This window comes from Leopardus geoffroyi, chromosome D1 (assembly GCF_018350155.1).
Source record: "Leopardus geoffroyi isolate Oge1 chromosome D1, O.geoffroyi_Oge1_pat1.0, whole genome shotgun sequence".
Lineage (NCBI taxonomy): Eukaryota > Metazoa > Chordata > Mammalia > Carnivora > Felidae > Leopardus > Leopardus geoffroyi.
The window spans coordinates 75,945,590-75,970,878 of NC_059329.1; the positions used below are offsets into that span (position 1 = coordinate 75,945,590).

Genomic DNA, 25,289 nt, shown 5'->3' on the forward strand with positions numbered 1-25,289 from the left:
GACAATAAGATTTTTTTTTCAAGTTCTCAGGATCATTTCTAAATAATAATGAAAATAGTGATCGCCAGTGTCAGGAACAGGCCCAGCACAGGAAGATATCAGAACCTTACATGGAGAGAGGGCTCGTGTTATTTGGAAAGAGAATTAAACTGAGAATAGAAAAATTCGGATTTCAGATAGGATACAAACTATTGAAATTTAAGTTTAACAACTCCCCCCCCCCCGACTATTGGGGTATGGGTTAGGATAATTAAGTGTGCGTCTGTGTGGCTGAGGCAGCAAATACCAATCTCTGAAAGCCCACAGAAGCCTTTACCAGGGTTCTACCTGATGTTTTTTGCTCCTACGTTGCTGTTTAAATTGTTTCTGTTGAAAGCTAGTCTTTAAAGAAATTTAGTTTCACTTGTGAGCCCCAGAGTCTGTATCTGGGCCCACAAGTCATGGCTATGGATGACATTCCTGAGAAAATCAGCTTACACACAAAAGATAAGACCAATTTTGAGCTTCTCTGGGGAATAGAAATTGTATAAACTTTCAAGAAGGGAAAGTAAACCCATCATAAACTCGAACAGCTTAAACTGACTTTCAATGATTTCAGGCCTTAGAGAGGAAGGATTACTGCAGACTCAACTTGTTGGTACCACTTTACTGGTGCTCCTTTCCTCGTAACCATAGCAAATGTGGTTATCGATGGTACAGGGAAGCAGAAAAGGCACTGGCCTGAGAGTCAGAGATGGGTTCTAGTTCCAGCTCGGCCACTAACAGCTGGATGGCTTTAGACATGTGCCATTCTCTCTCGAATGTCAGCTTCCCTTCCTGAAATCCCAGTAGCACTTGGAAGCTCATCATCCCTTTCAGCTCTGACATTGTATGAATTAATGATATACTTGACCACTATGTCCATTCTACTTTTTATTTGGCATTTGTTCATTTGATACATATATACATATATAAAAATCTGTACAAGGTAAAAATACAAAATAAGTATTTCTTTATAAGTTATGCAATTAAACAGCTACCTTTTTAAAGTTTAAAAGCCATTGCAGAGAGAGACAGAGAGAAAAGTCTAGTCAATCCTTTATAGTCATTCACAATAACATTGGTATAAAATATCATACAACACATGTGTACAAAATAGTGTACAGTTCATAAAAGCTGTGCAAAGACAGCAAAGTTCTGTAAAAAAAAAAAATCAAAGAGGCTGTGGGTTCTCTCTCTGCTTATGTCATGCCCAGTGCTCGAGTCTTGCAGGTCAGTGTAATCTCCCCAGAAATAATAAAAGGGCACAAGGTAGAGTGCTTGGTGCATATACTATGGAGGCAGAAATTAAAAAGAAAAAGCTCTGAAAGACACATACAGAAATAGAGACTGACTCTTCCCTCAATAACTCACTTCTTTGCCCAGAGAGCATTTGGAATACAACAGGAAGGACTCAGTATTTATGTTGTGCCTTAGACCAGAAGGTGTATATGTGTATAAAATTTTTTAAAAAAGTTTTTTTTAATTCAGATATCTAAGGGAGCTGCTATGGAAAGACTGGGTTACCAGAGCCAACATGGGTAGGAGACCGTTCCACCTAAGACAGGGGGGTGGATCTAGGAAGTCAGAGGTCTTAGAGTTATATGCTTGATGTTGTGACTCCTAACTCCATTTCCTTCTCCATAAAGAGTTTCCTCTCTTACAGAGTTGTGGCTTCTAAAGACCAGCAGGGCCTGGCTCACAGCAAGACCCAGGCTATAGGAGTGAACACCCCACTGTGTTTTAAATAGCTTGCAATAAGCAAGATAGGAGCTCCGGTGGGTAGTTAAGGCTGGGACCAAGACCTAAACTTCACTTACGTGGAGAGAGCTGTTGGGAGGTGTGTGGGGCAAGGAAACGCCATTTTGGGCAATGGAAGGGGCTGCGGCGCCCTTGACCAGGCTGAGGTTCTGCAAAGGGAAGCGGCAGCGTCTGGACAGCGGGGACTAAGCGGACAAGCAGACTGAATCACACCTCTTCAATTTCAAAGTACTTTGAAACAGTACGCAGGGCACGGGAGGGCTTCTAAGACACGGTGATCTCCTCCTCTTCGCCCTCCTCGTCGTCCTCGGAGTCGGAGAAGTCCGAAGGCTTGCCGGGGCTGCTGGAGTGAGCCGGTGAGGCAGGCAGCGGCCCTTCCAGCCGCGGGTCCCGCAGGTGCCGAGGGTCGGGGGACGCGTGATAGACCAGGCGGTGGCGGGGGCTGCCCGGGCCGTCGTCTTCTTCCTCGTCATCCCCTGGGCCCTTCTGGCCCACGTCGCTGAGGTCCGGGTGCGGATTGAGTTTCGTGGGAAGGGTCTGCTCTCGGCAGCCCCCGCTAGACAGAAGCTCGCGCTCCTTGGAGTTCCGCCACTTCATGCGTCGGTTCTGGAACCAGATTTTCACCTGGAGCGGGGAGGAGAGAGAGCGGGGGACAAGCAGCGGTTATCGCAGGCGCTCCCCACCAAGGGCGTGGGGGAGGGGCTCCGGCAGGACCGTCGGGGAGGTAAGAGGCTCTGTCCTTCTCCCCCTCCTTGCCCGCTGCCCAGTGAGTTCAGATGGTCAAGGACTCACCCTACCTTCACCCCCTCCTCAGCTTCTTGCTCCTCTAGCCCCATCCTCACGCACCTGACCCGGCTGGGCGCAGGTGGGGGGCAATGAGCCGGGGAGAGAAGCAAGCTGTCCCGAGTGGCCTCAAGGAAGCTGGCTCGTGCGCTCATTCCCTCTCTAGACTTTACTTTCCCCATCCGTAGGAGGGGACCTAACGGGTTTCAGAGGACCCTCCCAATTGCATGATGCGTGGGGGAGGGGTGAAGCGGGGAGGGTGGGGCTTTGGGGAGACCGCCCTCACTTGTGAGTCTTTCAAGCCCAACTTGGCCGCCAGCTTCTTGCGGTCGGGCTTGCTGATGTACTTCTGCTTCTGGAACATCTTCTCCAGCGCCTTGCGCTGCACGTCGGAGAACACGGCTCGTCGCAGCATGCCTCGGCGAGGCTTGCCGCGGGCAGCAAGCGGCCAGGAGAAGGTCCCCGGGATGGGCACGACGCTCGAGGACGCTGCGGAGGGGTGGGGTGGGGGGTTGCGAGTGAGTGGGCGGCGTCCCGCCGCGGCAGTAGCGTCTGCCCCTCCCTCGTGGCCTCCCTCGGTTTTTCTCTCTGATCCCTTCATCTCTTTAAAGCTCTCCTTTTTCTCCCCTTGGAGAATAGGCCAGGAACCTACAAACCTGCGAGACTGAAAGGCGCTTTCCGCCCAAATAACTTTCCCTTTCAACCAGGCAAACCCGGATTAGGTAAAACCACGGAAACACAGAAAACAGCCTCCACAATAGCCTGTTTCGTTTTTCCATTCAACAGTCTCAGGGGAACAGTGTCAAGGGAACAAACCTGCGTATATCGGCTAAAATAGCAACAGAAAAAATTTACAAAAATAAAAATAAAAATATCCAGCTGAGGCCGCTGGGTTTCCCCCTTATGCTTTTATCACCTTGGTGGCTTTTGCATTCTTTAGATGAAAATGAGGTGCTTTACTTATTTGACAGAAGAAAATCCGCTTTGGATTTTTTTTTTTTTTTGAAAAATCCAATCAGCATTCATCTTTTTCATATTAATCTTTCTTCCCCTCCCCCACAAAACGTAAAGAATTCGGCCCGAATACATGAAAAGTGGCAGCTAATTAGCACATTGACCGCTCCCCAATGGGTATTGGCATGATAAAAAGGGGGAGAGTTTTCCTTTAAGGGAGGGGAAAAAAAAAACCCAAAAAGAAACAGAGACTCTAATGAAGCGTGAATGGTAATTGTGTAGTAATGAACTAACAGAAAAAGACTGAGGACAAGCAGCGAAAGCCATATATTACTGGGACAAAAGAGATTTACACTTTCAAACTAAACACAACTGCAGGCCAAGACCATTGGGAGAATACTGATGGCAGAGGCTTCTCTTCCCGGAATCATTTTCATTAAATGGACATGAAAAGCTATTTATAAAGCTCGGGTTGTTTTTGTTGGAGCATTGAGATGAGGGAGAAAGGCAGCAAATTCCATTATCAGCAGCAGCATGAATGGTGGTGGGGGGCTGTTGGTGAATTCTCTCTCCCCCTTTTAAAAATCAATTGCTTATTTCTTTCTCTGATATTTGGGAGTGCTGTCGTGGTTCTACCCATCCCCCACCAACCGTGCCCAGTCTCCCTTCTCTTTATAGGCTCTCCTCTGTCTCCTGAGTCTTGACCGGTTGCTGAGTTTTCAGCTATACTTTGAGGCACCACTGGGATTCCAGGATGGATAAAAACCTCGTGTAAACTGTCGAAGGTGTTTCTCCTCCAGACTAGGACCCCATTACGGGCTTCCCTCAGACTTATTTTAGAAGTTGAAGGTCTTTAAAAAAGATAAGGCGGTGGGGGGAAGGGTACGAGAAGAGGTTGGGAAATCAGGTTGGAAATAGAAGGTTGGGGTTGTGGGAGGATCTAGTCCCCCTCCCCCTGGGCGACCCCAGGCATCCCACACAAGAGGGCACCCCATGTGGTCTTGTGAAAAGCCCGAAACCCTGAATGAGTCTTAAAGAGAAATTAGCCCCGGCTGGTAGGTGTCTCTCGGCGGCGTGGAGGGGCGAGGGCCGGTCTGTGTGTGGCTGCCCGGAGGAGCTGACCAATTGGTCATGGTGCTGAAACCTTTGTGGCGGAATCGTGGCCAAGTGCACTGACTCTGTGGGAAAACGGCGGCGTGAAGGGATGCCAACAGCTCCTCGCCGGGAAGGGAACCGCCTCAAATTGGGACCATGACAATTCCTGCTAATTTGTAGAGCAGGGAATTGGTGCAAAGTGTCAAGCAGTCACTGCTTGTGCTAAATAGGGCATCAAATTGGCGCGACGGATTCGTGAATGTTGTACGCCTCGCAACCTCTGAACCAGAGCATAACCCCGAGGGGTGGACGGAGAAATATGGCTTTCGGAGCAGGGAGCGACGGGCTGGGGCTGGGGCGCCGCCCCCCAGGAAGGGGAATGAGACCTACCTGGGAAATAAGAAGATCTGATGAAAGGCTGGAAGGAGCCTTCAAAGTAGGGAAAGGCGAAGGTCTTGGGAGGGACGCTCTGGAGTAAGGCAGGGGATGTTTCTGGCAGAGAGTAAAGGAGAAAGGAAAAGAGGGAGAGAGACAGAAAGGGACTTTGATTAGGTACTTGATTATTGTACAGAGCATTGAATATATGATATGATTAACCCTTCAGCTGGCTTCAAAGGCATCTTTGTCAATGTTTTGACAAAGTAGAAGAAACCTTTTCCTAACATCATGTCATCTGTGGAATCCTTCCACCACCACACCCACCCCCCCCTCCCCCCACGCACCTCAGAATTGGCTCCCTGTCCCGATTCTCATCCTAGGTACTAACGAGATATGTAGTATTAGGGCGGGTAGGAAAAGAATTGTAGATCCATTATACTAGCTAAGCTAGTAAATATGTTGTCTTGGGTTTATAAAAACTGGCTTCCAAAAGTTTGAGGGCAGAAACACAACACGCCTAGGGGCGGGCGCTCTCTCCGACTGCAGGTAATCAAGTTCGTTCTGAGGGTGGGGCGAACCTGGAGGCTTTTCTTCCGGGAACTGGCTGGACCTGAGTCTCACATTGCGCGAGTGGGGTCCCGGGGATCCTGCGTAAGTGTATGTGCGCAGATGTGTGAGTGGGCAAGGAAACAGGAAACCGGGGCAAGAAGGACTCGCACCTGGACCGGCCCTCAGTGTCCTGCGCTCACTTACCGGTTCTGGGAGCAGAGGAGAGGATGGCGTTAACCCCAAACTTCAGAAACGTTGGCTCGCTGGCAGGGGCGGCGGCCGTCTGAGGTGAACCGTCCGGTCGGCTGCCTGGACCCGGGGAGCCCAGGTCCGAAGTCCCGGTGTCTGTGAGAGTCGCGGGGGCCCCCTGCCTAGGGGGCGACATGCTGGCGGTGGGTAAGCTGCGGGGCAGGTAAGCCGGAGGCCGGCTGATGCGGATCAGATCCTCCACCAGAAAGCTCGAGGGGCCGGAAAATGCCGACTGCAGGGACTGGGGCAGCGTTAAGGTGGGCGTGGGGCGCAAGAGGCTCGGGTACCCGGCGGGGGGCGCGAGGAGGCCAGGGAACATCATGTTAGGCGCGGGGCGGGCGGAATAACCCTTCTTCCAGTGGCCTGAGGGTAAATGCCTCGCTTCCCGCCCCTCCCGCCCCCGCGATGCCCTCTCTCTTGGGCTTAGCAAACGTCTCCAAGTAATGATCCCACTTGGGCGTCTGCGAGTCCTCCGTGGTCCTCCCGTCGAGGTGATGGTTTTATAGTGGCCCGCCCGTTAAAGCGCTTTGAAAAGTGACAGCTCTGACAATGAAGTTCAACAAAGTTCTCCACTCGAGCTTCATTCGCCGGAGGCTCTGGGCGCTCTGATTGGCGCAGGGGTGCAATTTATGATTGGATTAGTCTTCATAAGCATGGCCCGCACAATGGGCCGGCAACAAAGGCTGGCGCGCATCAATTCTGCATATCGACCGCCTCTTTGCAATACAGTGCGCCCCCAAAGCTCTCGCCGGGAGTTTTTGTTCCGAAGCAACACCCGGGCTAATTAAATGCCTATTTAGAAGTTTCAGATGACATCTTGCCTCATAGAAAAGGAATTATTTAAAGAACGCACTAAATTTATTTGCAGCTCCCCTGCCGAGTCTGGAAAATAAATCAATAAATATTCATAGAAATTCGTCTCCAGGCAATCAGTAAAATAGCCCTCCCCCTTGTGGGGAGGGCAACGGAAGATTTCAAGTCAGTGAACACGAAAATATACTCCCTCTTCAGTCTCTAGCTGTATAGGTTACTCCAGCTGAGGCATAAAGCAGATGTGAGGGGTGGGTAAAATCAGTGTTTGTGGGGTGCTATTCTGACAACACAGGGAGATTTGGAATTAATGCTTTGGGGTTATTGGGTGGAGTCCATAAGGATGGAGGGGGAAGTCTGGATTTGAGTTATTTCGGGTCGGGAAACTAAGAGTTTGAGAGAGTTGGTAGATACCTGAATAGTAAAATGTGTCTCCTGCAAACTCCCAGAAACTTGGAAAACGATTTCAGCGAGATTTCTTTAGAAGTGTCAGCAAGGAGCACTCAGCAGCTTGCCTGGGGGAGGATCAGAGGGGAGCAACGCACGGGGTCCAGGCTGCTGGATTCCACTTGAGCAGCCTCAGGCCAGGCGACCTGAATGCTAGAAGTGCTATGCCGGCCCTTTTCCCACCTCAAGGAGCCCTCAGAAATTTCATTTGAAACTTACAGCCTGGACTTTTGAAGCCATAGCAGCAAAAGTTGAGATTCCTCGAGAGAGCCCTACCCATTGCTGGGTGCTTAACTTTGGCCAAAGTTTTGCAGCTTCTTAATTAACTGCAGTATACAAACGCCTGAAAACAGCCTGGGAAGAACGCAGTTCTCAAGAATGCCGGTCCCACGTCAGGAGACCCTATGCTTAATCAGGGACCTCAAATGAGAGTCTTCCCGGAGACAGTCTTTCTCTTCACTGGGGGGTTGGGGCTGGGGTAACACCGAACCTCGATCCCCCCGTTTCTCTGTTCGGCGAGATAACAGATGTGTTAAACGTCCCATTCATTTCTCTGGTGTGGCTGAACCTCCCCAAAGAGAAGTGTGCAGCCCAGCCAGGCCGCCCTGATCCTATTAACCATGAACTAACTGTCACCTTCAGCTGGTTTTCCTTTTTGCTTTTTAACACAAAGCTTTCTCAAAAATCTTATTAACCAGCTTTATTTCTCTCGATGGTTTTGTTCAGGGCGTTTTGTGTTGATGATCTCCATGTCGCTGCTTTAACCATTCAATAAAAGTGCATCTGCGATTTATATCACATTAAACCAGAAACGGAGCCCGCTAAAGCTCTCCCTTGATTCAAATTAAAAAGTTATTTAGGGCCAGGCTCTGGAGCCGAATTATAATGCTTTACGATGACGCAAGTATGGAGTTTCTGAGCCCAAGACTCTTATGGAGGCGAACTGGCCAGGCAGGCTGTCGAAAACCTCTAAGGAAAGGAATGACTTCTAAATAAGTGGGTATTTAACTATGGGAAATGCATCGCTCCAGTTAATTGGAGACCTCTGGAAACGGACGAGGGACGTGTGTGAAGAACTTCCAAAGTTTCTCTTTTTGAAGTCTTGCAATAAAATAGGGGAGAAAAGTCTAAACTGTGTGAACACCTGCACTTTCATCTTGCCACAAGACGAAGTTTTCCATCGCAGTCAATTTCCCGCTACCCCCGTCCCCAACTGCTTTGTGGAAGCTGAAGATCGGCTCTGTTTTTTGCATTCTCTCCCTCCAACTCTTCTCATCTCTAATTCTCCATCGCCAACGCCTCCTTCTCTTCCTCCTCCTTCCACCTTCCTCCACTTCTCCCTCCCTCCCTCGTTCCTTCCCCCCCCCCCCCCCCCCCCCCCCCCCCCCCCCCCCGCCTGGAGCCGTTGCTTGTTCCAGGGGTGGAGAAGAGCGGTAACTACAGGTGTTGAATTACCCATCAGAGAAGCGCTTGCCCAGGTCTTCCGGAAGATCGGAATAGAGCCTCGGTTTGCCGGGGTTTTGGCGAGGAGGAGGCGACTGCTCAGAACTCAAAGCTAGTCTGGGGCCTTCCTAGTGACATCCTCTTCCCCAGGCCTCTTCTCCTGCTGGGGCATTTCGCTGGGTGTAGTTTTTAGTTATTATCCTGTAGATTGACACGCTCCATTGGCCCTTTACTATCGCGCGCGCGGGCGCGCGGGCGCGCGCGTACACATCCCTCCCCCGCTCCCGGGTCATTCTGCCTTACTATAGACTAACTGCTGCTAACTTCGCCGCTTGTAAAAGGGGCCCTGACATTTTTGGAAGGTGGGTCAACCCCTTGCTGAGATCCACGTGGACCTTGCCTCCAGCGGTCCGTCTGCAGAGTCCTCTAAGGAATTCCTAAGGCGCAAAGAGGAAAAGTGAGGGCGGGGGCGAGGGCTGGCCGCCCGTGAAAAGGCAGAATAAATCCTAAGGAAGCAAGAAATCGGACGAAAGGATCTTACTTTAAGTGATCTCCTTGAACGCGTCTTTTCAAACTCTGCGATAGCCTAGGGGGCTGCGCGGCGTGGCGGCTGCGGCTAAGACCTGTGACTAATGCCGTTTGACCTGAGCCCATGGGGTTTTGTGCGTCCTGCCATTCATTGTAATGTCGTTATCTTCAAGTTTATTTCAAAGAAGTCGCTCACGTCCTCTCTCCCAGAGCTGCGTTGTTTATTTCTCTTTCAAAGGAAAAAGCGCGAGAGGCAAAGAGAATCGGAGGCCCTGGCTGCCTTTAAGGTCCTTGCCTGTGCCGCGGGCGCTACTGCTTGCTGCGGGAGGCTGCAGCAAAGCTGGCCGGACTCCTGGGGCCTACAAAGCCAAAGCTGCCAGAGCCTCCCTGGGACCGCAGGGTGGGCTCTCAGAACCCGCTATGGGGAATTTCTTTCCTCCCCGGCAGTGGAGAGCGGGCGGGTCCCAGCCCCACGCGCCAAGCTCTTGCAGTTGTGGGGCCCCTTGCAATATGGGCGGAGCCGGGAGCACCTCGGTAACCGCAGGCCGCAGAGGGAGAAGGGCCTGCAAAGTACAGAGACTTAAGATTCCCGGCCGTCAGAAAACATAACCAGTTAGGGAAGTTAGGGAAGGTTGGGACCTCAAGGTAGCACTTTGCAAGGGTTTGAACCCCTGGCCGTGGCTCTCTGGGGCTGGGGCTGCAGACAGTTGGAGCACGCCTCGGAAGTTAGGACGCGGAAAGGCGGCAACGGGGAAAGGGCCCCGCTGCCTGGTTTCTCCGGTCTTGGGGGAGAAAAGAGGGAGCTGACCCCCTAGGCAAAGGAGGAGGGCGACGAGGCTCGGGCTGCAAGCGCTTTCCAGCCGTCCCACCCTCTAGGCAAGCCGCTCTATTAAGACACCTCTAAGGGGTTCACCTTCAGAATAGGCCACTAGGAACTACCGGCCTCCCCAGCCCTTTCTGTCGTCTCTCCCCACCCCTCATTCCTTTCACACTCACTCCCCCCCTCTTTTCCTTGAAAATCCTTCTATTGTGCCAATCAAGCAGATGGTTTGCAGGAAATATAGCTTGGCCTCGCTGACCGAAACTAATTTTAACTAGCTTTCCAAGCCTGAAACGTTTGTTTTGCTCTTACAAAATAGCCCCCAAAACAGCTGGCAAGGGTGAATTAAACCCATTAAAGACACATTTATAAGAAATTATATTCACATAGATTGCCTGAACCCCCCTGTGCAGCCTAAGAGGGGAGATGAGCGCATTTAAATGAAAATGTCGCCCAACGCTCCCCTCCTTAACGTAGCCTGAAAGTCTCAAAACATTTTACTAAATAGATTAACTTGACTATTGTCTTGCATCACATTTATCAGCTTCATTAAGTGAATAGCTGAACAAATATATTACGCATGCATGAAAAGCTCTTTTTCGAGGAGCCTCATTGTATCCTCAGCCCTGACAGGTGGTTAACTGTGTGTTGTGTTTTTTTGTGGGTTTTTTGTGTTTTCTTTTTCTTCTTCTTCTTCTTTTTGAACCCGAAGAAAGAGGATCTGTGTAGAGCAGCTCGGCGAGCAGTGCCTGCCTGGCGGGAGTTTACTTTAACGCGGGGCTTGGACGCCGAGGCCCAACGATATTAACACGGCGAGGCGGTCGGCACAGGCGATCTCGGCCCATTCAAAACGATCAAAATTAAATTTAGATGAATTGGGCCTTGACTACTTTTTCTCTCCATCACACCACACCATCCCCACCCCCCCCCCCCCCACCTTGTCTGGGAAATCACTTTCGTATTGTTTCTTCTCAAAACTAATGTTTCTCTCTCTCTCTCTCGCCTTAAAAATAAATTGCCTTCGCTTTTCCTTGCTTGACCAGCTCTCCCTCAGACTGCCGAGTTAAATATCCTTTTAACTCACATTTGGATCCATTTCACTTCACTGGGGGGCCTTAGTGACAGCCCTTGTCTCCCGGGCCTCAGTGTCCCTGTGTGTGAAAGGAGGGACTCCCCTAGCGAGCTCTCTATAGGCCCTTCCTTCCAGATCTGACCTTCTAAAGTTTAAAAAACGCTCAGCTCTTTGTCGCCCCACCGCGGGCCCCATCAGCTCCCAGCGCCTCGTCCCGTCAGGCCCCTGGAAAGACAGCATTTCCGGGTGCCCAGGGCGCGCCGGGCGTGGAGAGATCGAGCGCCCAGTGCGCTGGGGGCTTCGGGGCAGAGCGGCCAGCCCGGGAGAACTGCGCCGGCGCGGTTCCTGCGCCTCGGGTCTCGTGATCCCCTCGGTGCGGAGAGCAAAGCCCCGGGGCCCCTGGGCCCTCGGGTCCAGCCCCGCGTCCTACCATGCATCGCCCTCTGAGCGCTCTCCTCTTCCGTCTTGGTCCCGCCACAAAGTGTGGCCCGACGCCAGGGGTAAAACAGGTGATTCCCCCCCCCCCCCCCCGCACGCTCCCCTGGTCCTGGCAACGCCTTTCAGCCGCTTTAATTACCCGTAGAGGCCCCACAATGAACCGCTTCCTCACCGCCTCGCCACCTCCCCACCAACCTGTCCCAGCTTCCCTTTTCTCCCCGCCCTTTCCCCTCGCCTCGAGCTGCAACTATTGATTTCCTGTCCCAGAGTCCTTCTGGATAAAGAGGCTTGGATGAAGGTGAAGTTGGCTGACCTGACGGGGCGCTGGGTGGGAAAGGGTATAGGACCTTTCCCTGGGCCTGAAAGGGCCGTGTTTGTCGACGGCTGGAGGGAGAAGAGAGAGTATGGAATCTATTCCGCCTTCTTTCCAGGCCCCAGGCCCCCCCCCCCCCCCCCCCCCCCCCCCCGGATCCGGAGCAGACGCCTCTTAGCGAGTCTGGTTTTGTGTTGGGGTAGAGCTGCCCCCTAGGGTGCAGGGGGGGAATTCGGTCTAGTGAGTTGGGTGACAGGTCCTGGAGAAATGAACTGGCCCGCTCCCCACCGCCCCCACCCCCACACACGAACAGGGGACCCCAGAGGAGACTGGTCTTGTTTCCTTTGAGTGGGTGTGAGACGTCAGTGTTGTGAGGTTCATACCAATGTTAAAACTACCTCTGGGTTTGTTGTCTTGATATGAAACCCAATCGTGTCCAACACTTAAGAGCCCACAAGGGAAAAAGATGTTTGCCTATGCACTGAGACACTCTTTTCCAAAACAGAATCTTGTTTCACCTTCTCCTTTTTCTCCCTCTGTTTGTTAAATAACAACAAAAACAGAATGGTATGTTCTAAAACATAAAGGAAAAGGAGTCATTGTTAGATTTAGGGTCAGTTGGTTGGAGGGGGTAGCGGGGGAAATATCCTTGTCTAAACATCCCAAATTCTTAAACTCATTTTCTCTAAAATTTAGAGATTGCTTTTTTGGGACAAAGAGGTATTTTTCCAGTGCAGATACCCATGGGAGGATTAGAGGTAAGACTACTAGTTCTTTATAATGTGGTGAAAATTAGCTGTAAGAAATGTTTTTCTTCTAACAGGTAGGGAGTCTTGATTTGGTTAGAGGAGGAACCTATCAGATAGAAAGCCTTAAAAAAAAAAAAAGTTTGTTCTAAACCCAACATGTGGCTCGAACTCACAACCCCAAGATCAAGAGTTGCATGCTCTTATGACTGAGCCAGCCAGGTGTCCCTAGAGAGGCTGTTTTGTATCATGAATCCGTATTTCAGAGGTAAGTATTCTGAAGTGTGTGGGCCTCTAAATTGCTGGAGGTTTGTTGGCAGAGGCTGAGGTGGTTCTAGAGGTAATTTCAGGAAAGAGGGAAGGAAAAATCCTCCCAAGACTTTTACCTGCTATGTGGTTCTGTTTAATGTAGGGAAAGGAGAGGGAGACTTGGGAAATGTGACATCTCTTACATTGAGAAGGCATGTGGAAAATAGCCTTATCTTAGGGTATTATCTATACTGTACAATGGCCTTAAGTCAACCGCCATCTACAGGCGTTAAACCAAAACATTCCCTTGCCTGCTTACCTCATCCACTATCAACCTTCCCCTCTAACTGCAGAGAGCAAAAGAGATGGTTATTCGACATAAATGCCTCCCATTTCCTTCCTGCCAACTTCCTTTCCATTGTATTCACATTTCCACTTAGTTAAGTCATCTTCTGCCTTCTTGGGGACAGTATTATTTATTCTTTGTTTGCCCTTCCAAATTTACTTGCAACCCTTCTTTCCCTGCTTTTGCCTGAAGAGGCTGGCCTCTAGGGAATGCATTGCCCCCGGGATACTTTGCTGGCTGGTTTCTTCTAGTTGGTTTCAGTCCATGGCAGGCAATTGCACCAAGTCAAGGGCTGGAGGAGAGGAAGGCTGAGGTATTTATTCCTCTTGCTTTCTTCTTGATTTGTTGAATTTCTGGGAGTGACTGCAGCTGCAGATCCCAAGCTCCCTAGGCTCTGGCAATATTATCTTGACAACCTCCTGCACTTACAGGCCTAGGGATATAATGGGATATAATGGCTTCTCACTGTTGCTCGTCTTTGGCGCATTGACATCCCTTCTTTAGTTCCTTAACCCTGTCCCCATTTCTGTAATTGGTTTCTTTTTTGGAAATATTTGCTGCTGAACTCCTCACCGATATGGGGACCTAGTTTCTCTATCTGTAGCTTCAATATCCCCTTTACCACAGATTTGTCCAAACGATGCTCATTTTGGGGGCACCTGGCTGGCTCTGTCAGTAGAGCATGTGACTCTTGATCTAAGGGTTGTGAGTTCAACCCCCCACACTGGGCTTAAAGTTTACTTAAAAGTAAAACAAAACATCAGATAGTGCTAATTTTCAAAAGCACCCTCTCTTGGCCTCATTCCATCACCAATAATTCCTTCTTACACATTTCCTCTAAGTTTTCTGAGGCCTGAGATAAGACCGTAGGTGGAAGCCTGTGGCACACCCTACTTCACTTCCCATGCTGACTCCATCCTACATCATGAATGGTCATGCATCTAAGAGTGCAGACGCCTGGTCCACATGTCCAAGATCCATCCACACCTTTCCACCCCTAACAGTCATCCGTGATCTGTGCCTCAGGTTTAGAAATGAGCATGCAAGGGGCTGAGTTAGCTCATGGAAAGAGAGACCTAGGAAGAGGCTTGTGTGATCTTGGAAAGTAGACTTGGTTCCAACTGAGTAAAGAATTCCAAGGCCTAAAAGGGAGTGTGCGGGCTCTAGGTGAGCATGTCCCCTTAGCCACATGGACAAGGGTGGAGCTGGAGGGGAGCCAGACTGGGGGCTCTCCTTAAAGTTCAGGGCCCAGGCAAGTTCCCTGATGGTTCAGGTCTAAGCATGATGCTTTTTTTAACAATCATACTTTTTGAAAACAATGTCTACCCTCGGGTTCTCTGATTTTTGCCACTTCCATGACCTTTCTCAACCTGCTGCCGTCACATTCCATTGAAATGGCTGTTGTCAGTGTCACTGATGTCCCCGTTAGGATTGTCAGTGAACTCACTTTACTTGGACCACCTGCAGCCTTCATCACTGCGCATTTCTCCCTCCATCTTGGCCTCACGGTTTTCTTTTTTTCCTTGTCGGACTGCTTCTTACTCTTTTTATGAACTCGCTTTTCTCTGTTCATCCCTTAGCTTGTGGTGTTATCTTGGATTCTGACTTGGGCTTTTCTCCTACTTATTGAGATTATAACCTATTAGTTACTCTATTCCTGTTGAGTTACCTGCTCTTCCTCAAGTGTGCCCTGCTCTCTCAAACCCCAGTGCCTTTGTGCACATCACTCCTTCCGTACTCTCTTTGCCTGGTGAACTTCTGCTGGTTGGGAAAGATTTGGCTTAAGCCTTGCCTCCTCTGTAACCTTTCTCTGACATGTACTCTGTGGTCTGCATTCCCTTGGAGTACCTAATATCCCCTTTGATCATTGCATTTTTTGACCTTGTATTTAGAGTTGCCAGATAGAATACTAAATGCACAGTTACATTTGAATTTCAAACATATTATTTTTTGTATAAATATGTCCCAAATATTATGTGGGATATACCTATACTAAAAAAGTTATTTATTGTTTATCAGAAAATTAAATTTAACGGGATGGTCTGTATTTTTATTTGCTAAATCTGGCGGCTGCACCTATTTTGTTAGAATAATTTACATGTTTGTTTCCCTCGTAGACCATAGACTCATTGAGGGCAGGCACCGTATCCTTTGTCTCTGTGTCCTGGTGCCTGGCATGTGGCATGCATTAAGAGAAATGTGTGCAGAGTGACAAGTTCTTTAAGTTCTGGGAGCACTCTCCTGTCTCATCTAAAAGGACCTCTCCTGCCTTAAAGTTCAGTGTATTTCATTCACTGATCTCTGTTCTAGCCTCTTATAAATTCTTGTCATTCACAGTTCTTCATTTATACAGTTTGGTTCTCTAGATGATAGTCAGATTGGGAAGCTTCAGATTTTGTCAGAAGGCTGTCTAATTTTCATTTGTATGCCCTAGGCGAGTCCTCTTTGCTGATTGAATGATTAGGTGATGACTTTAGTTAATACTGTTGGCCATTAGCGGACATTATCAGTGAATATGCTTAGTTGACAAAACGTGTTTAATAAAGAGTCACATCCCATAGCACAGGAACCACACTCAGGGTAACACATATATACTAACTCACAGCATTAAATGGAGTAAATGCTTAATTTTTATAGTGTAATTAATGGATGTACTGGCAGATCCTTAACCAGCCCTCACTTAGGTTCTTAGACAGAAACTATGTGTATAAATATGTGTGTGAATGAACTCATCTCTGAGAGAAATTATGTGACCCAGAAAGCCAAAAGCTGCTATTCTGATAACTGGCATTTGCCAAAGAAAGGGGTTCCAGCTAATCTTTGTGCCCTGGGTGCTAAATTAGCTGACATGAGTCAGAAGCCCAGCACAGGGTACAGAGTAGCAAAATTGGTTAATTCTGGTGGAAAGGAAGGTAAATAAAATGGGAAGCCAGAGGTGGGTAAATAAAATGGGAAGATTCAGAGATGTCCATTGTATTATCTGAAAGAGTCAGAGTGGAGAGCTAGTGCCATACTGTCCAATTCAGTAGCCAATAGACACATGGGACTATTCAAATTCAAACTAAATAAATAAAATGTAAATAATTTTTTTTAATTATTTTTTTTAAACATTTTTATTTATTTTTGAGACAGAGAGAGACAGAGCATGAATGGGGGAAGGTCACAGAGAGAGGGAGACACAGAATCTGAAACAGGCTCCAGGCTCTGAGCTGTCAGCACAGAGCCCAACGCGGGGCTCGAACTCACGGACTGTGAGATCATGACCTGAGCCGAAGTCAGACACTCAACCGACCAAGCCACCCAGGCGCCCCAAAATGTAAATAATTTAAATGTAAATAAAATTTAAAATATAGTTCCCCAGTCACATTAGCCACAATTCAAATACTCAAGAGCCACACATGACTCAATAGCCACATAAGGCCACCATATTGGATGGGACAGATATAAAACATTTGCATCATTGCAGAAGTTTCTTGGACAGTATTGACTAGAGTTCCTGAATATGGGAAACTGATGCCAAGAAGCTGAGGCTGTCGGTCTAGGGACGTGGAGACTGCGGGGACATGACTGCCATATTCAAGTATTTGAAGGGTTGCCGAGAGAAAGAAAATAAGCCGCCAGTTCTGTGTTAGTAGGAGGAACCAAAGAGAGGGAGGAGGTATACTTTACAGCAACTAGAGATTTTGATATATAAATTGTATCTTATCACCCCATCCTTTCCTTCAACCAACAAATATTTATTGAGATTCTACAGTGTACCAGCAGGCACTATTCAAAGTCTGGGAATACTGGAGTGAACAAGCCAGACACAGCTTGTGCCATCCTGGATCTTCCCATTCCACTTAGGACCAAGTAGAAGGAATGAGCCCCACACAGTTGCTGTCCCTGCCCATCCTCTACCACAGTTCTGCCTCCTCATTCTCTTCCCTCCTCTAAGGTGCCAGGCTCTTTCTAATCAGTATACCTTTGCCTATATTATTCTCTCTGCTTGATTCATTTGGTTAGCTCATGCTCATCCTTCAAATTACAGTTTCTTTTTTTAATTTTTTATTTTTAAAATTCTTTACATCAATAAATGTGTATTTATTTTGAGAGAAAGGGAGATGGAGTGAGCGAGCATGTGTGCACACGTGAGCAGGGCAGGGGCAGAGAGAGAGAGGGAGAGGGAGAATCCCAAGCATGCTTCCCGCTGTCATCACAGAGCCTGACTTGGGCCTTGATCTTACAAACCATGAGATCATGACCTGAGCCCAACTCAGGAGTAGGATGCTCAACCCACTGAGCCACCCAGGCGCCCCCAAACTGCAGTTTAAATGCTACTTTTTCATCACTCAGTTTTGATCACCCTGTAATTTTTTCTTCTTGGCCTTCTGTGGACAGAGAGAGAAAGAGAGAGAGAGCATCCATTGCTACTTTACTAGCTTGGGTCCAGTTACTTAACCTTTCTGTTCCTTAGTTTTTTCAAATGTTTCATCTAAGATTGGTGTAATAATACCTTAAAAGACTGTGACAAATGTTTATTGTTTAGAACAGTGACTGGCCAGTAAGAAACTTAGTTCCCTTTCTTCTCAGGAGACTAAACATCCTAATGCCTGATTTTCTTTTAAATGTCAGTGAAGGACATTTAACCAAATAACATTGACAACAACATAATGATAAAGATAATGATAGGTATTAAGTATTTTCCATATATTATTTAAAATAATCTTCAAAACAGCCTCGTGAGGTAGATTCTATTATTATCCTCACTGATCTACAGAAGAAGACACAAAAACTTAGATTTAAAAACGTAACTATGTTGGCTTTGCACTGTGTCAGCCTGGCTAGGCTAAAGTCCATTTTTCAGAGTTGTCTTTCCCATGGAATCCTAGCTAGGATGGGCCACAAAACAGTCTTGAGCGACTGGGAGGGTGGAAAGAGCAGTAGCCACCTTGTAGGCGATCAGCTGGCTCACCTCACTGATAGGAGGCAGCCTCGAGGCAGCACGTGTCCCACCTTCCCCAGCTTGTTTGACTCCTGAGCCAGGGGTGTGTGTGTGTGTGTATGTGTACCTCCCTGGAGAAGGGCTCTGGATTTTGCAGGGCAGCCACACCCACAAGGTCAGATGCAGCAGGGACTGACCTAGATTCCAGCCCGTTCTTATGGAGTTCCATCCTATGTTTGTGGATTTCAGCCTGCTCGTGATACATATAGGATATAGATGGTATATTGCCTATTGGTTCTGCCTCTCTGATTGAATCCTGACACGCAGTTCATCCCAGAGCTGAGGTTTGGAGCTCGGTCTCACGCGGGGACCTATGTTCATAGCCATTATTCTGTACTGACTCAGAACCAACCTCTGAAGAAAGTTTTGGGATTTAAACTAATTTGTGGCTTGGTCCGGAGCCCTTTCCTTCTGCTTTTAAGTACAGTGGGATTAAGAAGTCCTTATACTCATAGGCCAAACAATCAGAGGACATTTCGCAACTGATAAAATTTACCTTAGTTTATAAAAATCGAAAATTCTACTTCTACTAGTAGTAATGACATAAGTATGTATTTAGCATTTACTGAACTTCAGGTACTGTTCTAAGTGCTTCTGTATCAAGTCAGTCTTCACAAACTTCTTAAGAAATAGAAGCAGTATTTCAAACACTTGTTTTATTTATAAAAGTAAGCATTAGATTTATAAACAGTGAACTTTGTGTGGGCAAGGGACCCAGAGTTAGGAGAGCTTTTAGTTCCCTGCTCTGATAAAGGGAGGTAGATATATATGAACCACAGGTCTCCGTTGGCTCTATTTTGGGGAGCATTTATCTAAAGTGCTTAGTGCATATCTGTCTGTCAGCTGTGGTACTTCTGGCTGCATTAGCAAAACACCTATTCAAAAATAGCAGAAATTGTAAAGAAAAGTTATTATGTCATCAAGTAAGAGTTCCAGAAGCACAACAGGTTCAGAGTTCATTAACTCATTGTCTCATTGATAACATTAAAAATCAAGATTCATTCTGTCTGTCTTCTCTGCTGTCCTTCACATGTTGGCTTGTCCTCTTTGGCCAGCTCCCTCATGGTCTCTGACGGCTGCCCCAGCTCTAGCATCACATGCAAGTGACAACATTCAGCAGGAGAGTCAGTTTGTCTTCTCTTTCCTTTTATCAGTAGGAAAAAAGCCCACCTGGAAGATGCCTCCTCCTGTCTCATTGGCCAGAGTAGTGTCAGTTGCTCACATCTAAGCCAGTCATTGGTAAGGAAAATGGAATTAATGTTTTTAAAACAAATGTTTATTTATTTTGAGAAAGAGAGAGCACATGCACACACACATGCAAGCAGGGGAGGGGCAGCAAGGGAGAGAGAGAATCCCAGTCTCTGGGCTGACAGCTCAGGGCTCGATACTATGAACCTGTGAGACCATGACTTGAGCAGAAATCAAGAGTTGGATGCTTAAACGACCGAGCCACCCAGGATCCCTGGAATTAGCATTTTGGGGGTATTTATTTATTTGTTATTTTTTTAAAATACAATTTATTGTCAAATTGGTTGACATACAGCGTATACAGTGTGCTCTTGGTTTGGGGGGTAGATTCCCATGGTTCATTGCTTGCATACACACCCAGTGCTCATCCCAACAAGTGCCCTCCTTAGTGCCCATCTAGTGTTTTTATTTTTTTTTTAATTTTTTTTTCAACGTTTATTTATTTTTGGGACAGAGAGAGACAGAGCATGAACGGGGGAGGGGCAGAGAGAGAGGGAGACACAGAATCGGAAACAGGCTCCAGGCTCTGAGCCATCAGCCCAGAGCCTTACGCGGGGCTCGAACTCACGGACCGCGAGATCGTGACCTGGCTGAAGTCGGACGCCCAACCGACTGCGCCACCCAGGCGCCCCTAGTGTTTTTAATTAAATAGATCAAGGGTCACTTTCCTAGAGATACATAGGTATTAGATTTCTGAACAGAGAGGATCCCTATTAAGAAAGGTAAAGGGGTCTGGTTTTATATATGCAACAAACAGGGTCTATTATGACATCTTGAAACACAGTGCATGAAGTGTGCCTTACCCAAAGTTAGACTCACGGCTGAGTCCTAGTAGCTGTTCTTTACTACTATCTGACTCCTGTTTTATAAAAAAATTTAATGATTATCACAGATATTCATTGCTAATGCCCACCAGTAGTCATTTTTCTCCTCCTTATGGACACACAGACAGCATTTCCTAGCTTTCCTCACAGTTAGATGGAGCCATACACTCAGCTCTGGGCAACAGAATGTGGGCAGAAGTAATGTGCATCATTTCCAGGCTTGGCATGTAAAATCTCTTATACACAATCCTTTTTCTCTTTCCTTCCATTAGGGCAAGGAGGCCCCATGATGGAGTGGAAGAGGTACAGCACGTAATGAGAGCGCAGATCCCTGGGTCATGGCTTGGAGGTGAGCGACCCATCTTGTATTGGTCTGTGACATAGATAAGAAAAAAGCTTCTATTATAAGATTTTGGAGTTATCACAGAATTTATCCCGTTTTGACTAATGGACCCACCCAAATCATCTTCCTCATGCCCAGTGAGCATATGGGTTGCACATGTGGTGTGCGTGTCTTGTACCACCAAGATGGTTATCCTAATATGCATGAAGTCCTATGCATATTAAAAATAAAATCCCGGGGCGCCTGGGTGGCGCAGTCGGTTAAGCGTCCGACTTCAGCCAGGTCACGATCTCGCGGTCCGTGAGTTCGAGCCCCGCGTCGGGCTCTGGGCTGATGGCTCAGAGCCTGGAGCCTGTTTCCCATTCTGTGTCTCCCTCTCTCTCTGCCCCTCCCCCGTTCATGCTCTGTCTCTCTCTGTCCCCCCAAAAATAAATAAACGTTGAAAAAAAAATAAATAAATAAATAAATAAAAAAATAAAATCCCTTTCATGTTAGCCTTACTTAAACACTTCCAGCGATAGGGAACACAGTATTTCTAGGAAGAAATAACCTCTAGTTAATAAGAGATAAAATGGATTATAGATGGCAAATAGACTTTCGTTCCTGTGCTGAATCCCACTGATTGGAAGTGGCATCTAAAGTACTATGTAGAGAAGGATTCTAAGACCAACTCTGGGTAATTAACAATGCCTCCAGGACTCTGGAGGCAGGAATGGTAGACCCACGCCTCCATATAGCTTCTGTGCTCTGAAAACTATCAGCAGTGGGGAGAAAGCTTATAGGAAGTAACAGAACTCAGGGGGGTTGGATCTTGGGGTACATTTCTAGGGATGATGATATAGTTGCAATGAGAATTATGGCTTCATTTAGTGAGTGCTGTGCTGGTGCTTCATAGATATATTATTTCCTTGTCTCATAACAAGTCCATTTTATAGACAAAGAAACTGAGACTCAAAAAGCATAAAGTAGCTTACAGGGCACCCTGTACTTAATTCAGTGGCAGAGGTAGATTTGACTCAATGTCCGTGTTCCTACTCGGTAGCCTACGCAGCCTGTGAGATTGGGGAGGGGACTGATTATAGCCAGTTTTCTTAACTTCAGTTTTTGTTTGGGGTGCTATGTGGTACACTGTAGGATGTTTAGCAGCATTGCTGACTTCTGCCCATTAGATGCCAGGGGTACCCCCCTAGTCATAGGAGGGAGCCCAAATTGCCCCTGGTTGAGGACCAGTGGGTTAGAGGAAGGCCAGCCCTATATTTGAAGCAATTCTCGTTCTGGGCAGGCAGGTGATCTGGGAAGGGACTGAAGAACAAGAAGACAAAGGGTCAGTGCGGGGACTTAAGGGCCAAGGGGTCAATCTGGGCAGCTTGGGAGCCTTTGTCACCTGATGAGGGCAACAACATGGAAGGTGACTGACTGCTCAGTCCCCTAAGTTCATGAACTACGTCTCCTCGATGTTTCTTATTAGGGGGCAGGACTGAGTAGGGCTGAGCTTGCCGCAGAAGATTCCTGTGGCCTCAAATTGAAGGTAAAGGAAGGATGTGGAGTGAGGATTTTAACCACACTGTACATCCTAAGTACAAGAGAGCCTGCTGCTGTGGCACATCTAGGAACCATTCATTGTTGAATGAATAGTGAACAACCAGGCCAAGGGAAGGGAATAAAGCAGTTGTGCCTATTTCTGACTAAAAATGTGGTATGTAACAATGTTCTTGAACAGCCACTAAACCTGCATCTGGCAGATCCCAGGCAACAAATTTTAAATGTTTGGGCAAGGCACCAGTACTAGGATGAAAGGAAAGAGAGTGTCACTTTTAGTGATAATTGATCACCAAAATCTAATAAATTCACTAAGGGCCTCTTTTTCTTTTAAACAGAAGTTTACTTTGTATGAAAACAGAGATGTTCTCCTCTGGCATAGCAGAAAGCAAGTTGCTTTGGAAAAATATGAAAGGTATTTGGTAAAACCATAACTTTCCTTGTAGGTAGCTGAGTGAGTGTTCATGTGTTTCAATTCATATACTTACTTTTCTTTCTCTTATTTCTAAAAAGTGAATAGCTTCTTAATATACATATTTAGGGGGGCGCCTGGGTGGCTCAGTCAGTTGGGCTATCTGACTTCGAGCTCAGGTCATGATCTTGCGGTTCGTGGTTGGAGCCCCAGGTCAGGCTCTGTGCTGATAGCTCAGAGCCTAAGGCCTGCTTCGGATCCTGTGTCTCTCCCTCTTTCCTGTCCCTCCCCTGCTCATGTTCTCTCTCTGTCTCTCAAGAATAAAATAAAATGTTTAAAAAAAAAGATATTAAAAAATATGTACATATTTAGTTAGAACATGTTTCAAAGGGTTTCTCAAAATTCAAAGCCTATTGTGGGACTGTGGTTACAGAAGGTATTTGGCCTTCATTGATTCAGAGAGAAAAGCATTGCCTCTAGGGTCACTGTCCTCTATTTTAGACTGTGCTAAAAGGAGGCACCGAAATGTTTAAACTAATTAACTACAAAGCTAACAAACATAGTTGTTGATGAGCATATATAACTTCTGCCCTTTTCTCAAAAAACAAGTATTACGATTACTTGCAGTTTTTTTTTTTTTTAACACAAAGCTTGCTTTGTTTTCTTCCTCTCTCATTTCCACGTTCAGCATAGAGCACTTCACAAATCCATATTTTTTTCTGCCACCGTTCAAGATATTTTGCGATGAGTTTCGTGCTTAAATGGCGTAAAGAATGAAGAGAGTGGGGACTGTTTTGGTTGCCGCTGTTCCCGTTTGCCTGTTAATCTAATTACCAAGGTAGGGGCTCCAGAAACTGAGCTGCCCACATAGAAAAGCTTTCCCCCCACCTGGTGGATTATTTAGCCAAGCTTTTTAAATGGGCAGAGTTTGGGGGGTGGGGATCGAAATGAATCTTTTTTTTTTTTTTTTTTTAAGTTTCTATGCAGAGCAACGGAAAGAATTTAGTGGTTGTCAACATGAGTTTAGTACAAAGGTATGGTTTAAAATGTAGGTTCATTTTGACTGAGCTTCAGGTCACGCAAGCCAAGGGAGACCTGTGCTGCTGTTTGTTTTTTGTGTGTTTTAAAAAGAGTCCTTAAGACGTAATGGAGGGAGATGAAATGGGTTTGGGCGGGAGGGGAGGGGTAGGGAGCGTCCCAAGGGAATGACGTCCATTAAAGGGTGGATACTTCAGGGGTGTTATTTCCAGAGGCTCTTAGTGACTGATTGTGTGAAAAGGGCAGCTTTGAATGAACAGCCCCAGCCAGGCCTGATTTCGAACTGTTTTTCAGTCCTTGATTCCTACAAACAAAATAAAATACCTTGTCGAATGGAGCCCATTGAGTGAGGATGATGGGTTAAGAGTGGGGGTACGAGGTGGCAGCGTGGGCACTTGTTTATCAAGGAGGAGTTGTCTGTTGTTCCTGGAGCCGGTGAAAGGAAAGACGCCAGAATCTGATGGCTAGGGTAGCATTGATGTGAAGTTACGGGGTAATCGGATTGAAAGGGGGCCATAGTATTTATGTCAGTTCACATTTCGTCAAAGGAATAATATGAGGTGCTACCTAGCTGAGGCTTTGGCCTGGGGGTTCAGTTAGCAAGCATCCAGGCCTCATTGGATTCAAATATAAATTAATTCTCACAGGAGCATTGCCTGATTAATTTATTTGCATAATAGTAGAAAAACTACAGAGTGGTTACTTTTTTTTTTTTTTTTTTTTTTCCTTCTGTAGGGATTTGGACAAGAAAAGGTTTAAATTCATTTGAAAGAAGAGTGTGTGAGAAGTCAGAGCAGCTAAAGCCCCCTCTGGGGCTCCCAGAGCTGTTTTCTGGAGTGAGCACGGTTGGAGCTGAAGGAAGGCCTGCTCTGTGCAAGAAGTTTAACTCTTCCTGGGATGAAGCAACTCCTTCTGAGGCCCTTTCTCGGTACTTGCTCTGGGGGACTTAGCTCTTGGCTCAGATGGTAGTGTCAGCTTCAGAGAAGGGACAGGCTGTCTGGCCCAAGCGAAATATCCCGTGGGTTCAGGTTCTGGTCCAAGGACATCCATAGTTTCAGAAATCAGATAGGTTCAGTTTTGACTTACTCAGCTTCACTGGTATTTCTGAAAAGCTTTTCAGGTCTGTTTGCCATCCCAGAGAGAAACAAAGTAATTTGGTTTACAAAACTTCATGCCATTCATGACCTGTTTTGACTCAGCATGTTTATTTAATAAGTACTTGCCTAGCACAGCCTGGTTCAGTATGTGATGGTGGGTGTGCCAGGGGGATCAGTGTTATTTTTTTAAAGAAACTTACATTACAAAAACAGAATGGAAGAAAGGGGGCTGAAGATTCATGAGTTTCAGATTTTCAATATCAAAGTTATTTTTCCTACATACATTTCAAAAATAGAAAAGAAACTTTAAATATTGCTATAAACATTGCTTAGCAAATCCAGCTTTGATTACTTCCAGCCTTTGCTCAAGAATAAAGAGCTCTCTTTTCATAGGACTACAGATACTATCTTTAGTATTTCTTACTCATTCTTATTACTTTTATTCCCTCATCATCCATTGTTGTGGCAAATAAAGCACCAAAGCCATTCAAATGAAGCTGCCATGTTGGCTCAAGTTCTATTTCTACAAGTTCCAGATGGAGATACTTTAAAAACAATAGCAGGGCAAATCCTATTTTCTAATTGATTGCATGATTAATTCCAAATTTTATCATGAGAACTTCCTACTATCAAAGAATTGCCTATGGTAGATGCTCCATTAATGTTACTTTCACTTTCTCTTTGCTTAAATGCATCCAGGATGACAATTAGCAAATGCCTTCGTTACTTAGGAATATCAAGGAACAAGAGCCTAATAAAGTAGAGGGGAAGGCTCTTCTACACAATTCCACTCAGCCTCGTACCC

At 46.9% G+C, this 25,289-nt stretch overlaps 1 protein-coding gene across 1 annotated transcript; it reads right to left on the reverse strand.

Moving 5' to 3' along the window:
* Positions 1 to 1,012: 1,012 nt before the first annotated feature.
* DBX1 (developing brain homeobox 1) lies at positions 1,013 to 6,220 on the reverse strand. Its single transcript, XM_045487057.1, has 4 exons — positions 5,743 to 6,220; positions 5,002 to 5,103; positions 2,849 to 3,051; positions 1,013 to 2,403 (listed from the first exon to the last, which is right to left on the reverse strand). Exons 1-4 carry the CDS (start codon positions 6,107 to 6,109, stop codon positions 2,044 to 2,046), a joined length of 1,032 nt encoding a protein of 343 aa, XP_045343013.1. The 5' UTR covers positions 6,110 to 6,220; the 3' UTR covers positions 1,013 to 2,043.
* Positions 6,221 to 25,289: the final 19,069 nt, after the last annotated feature.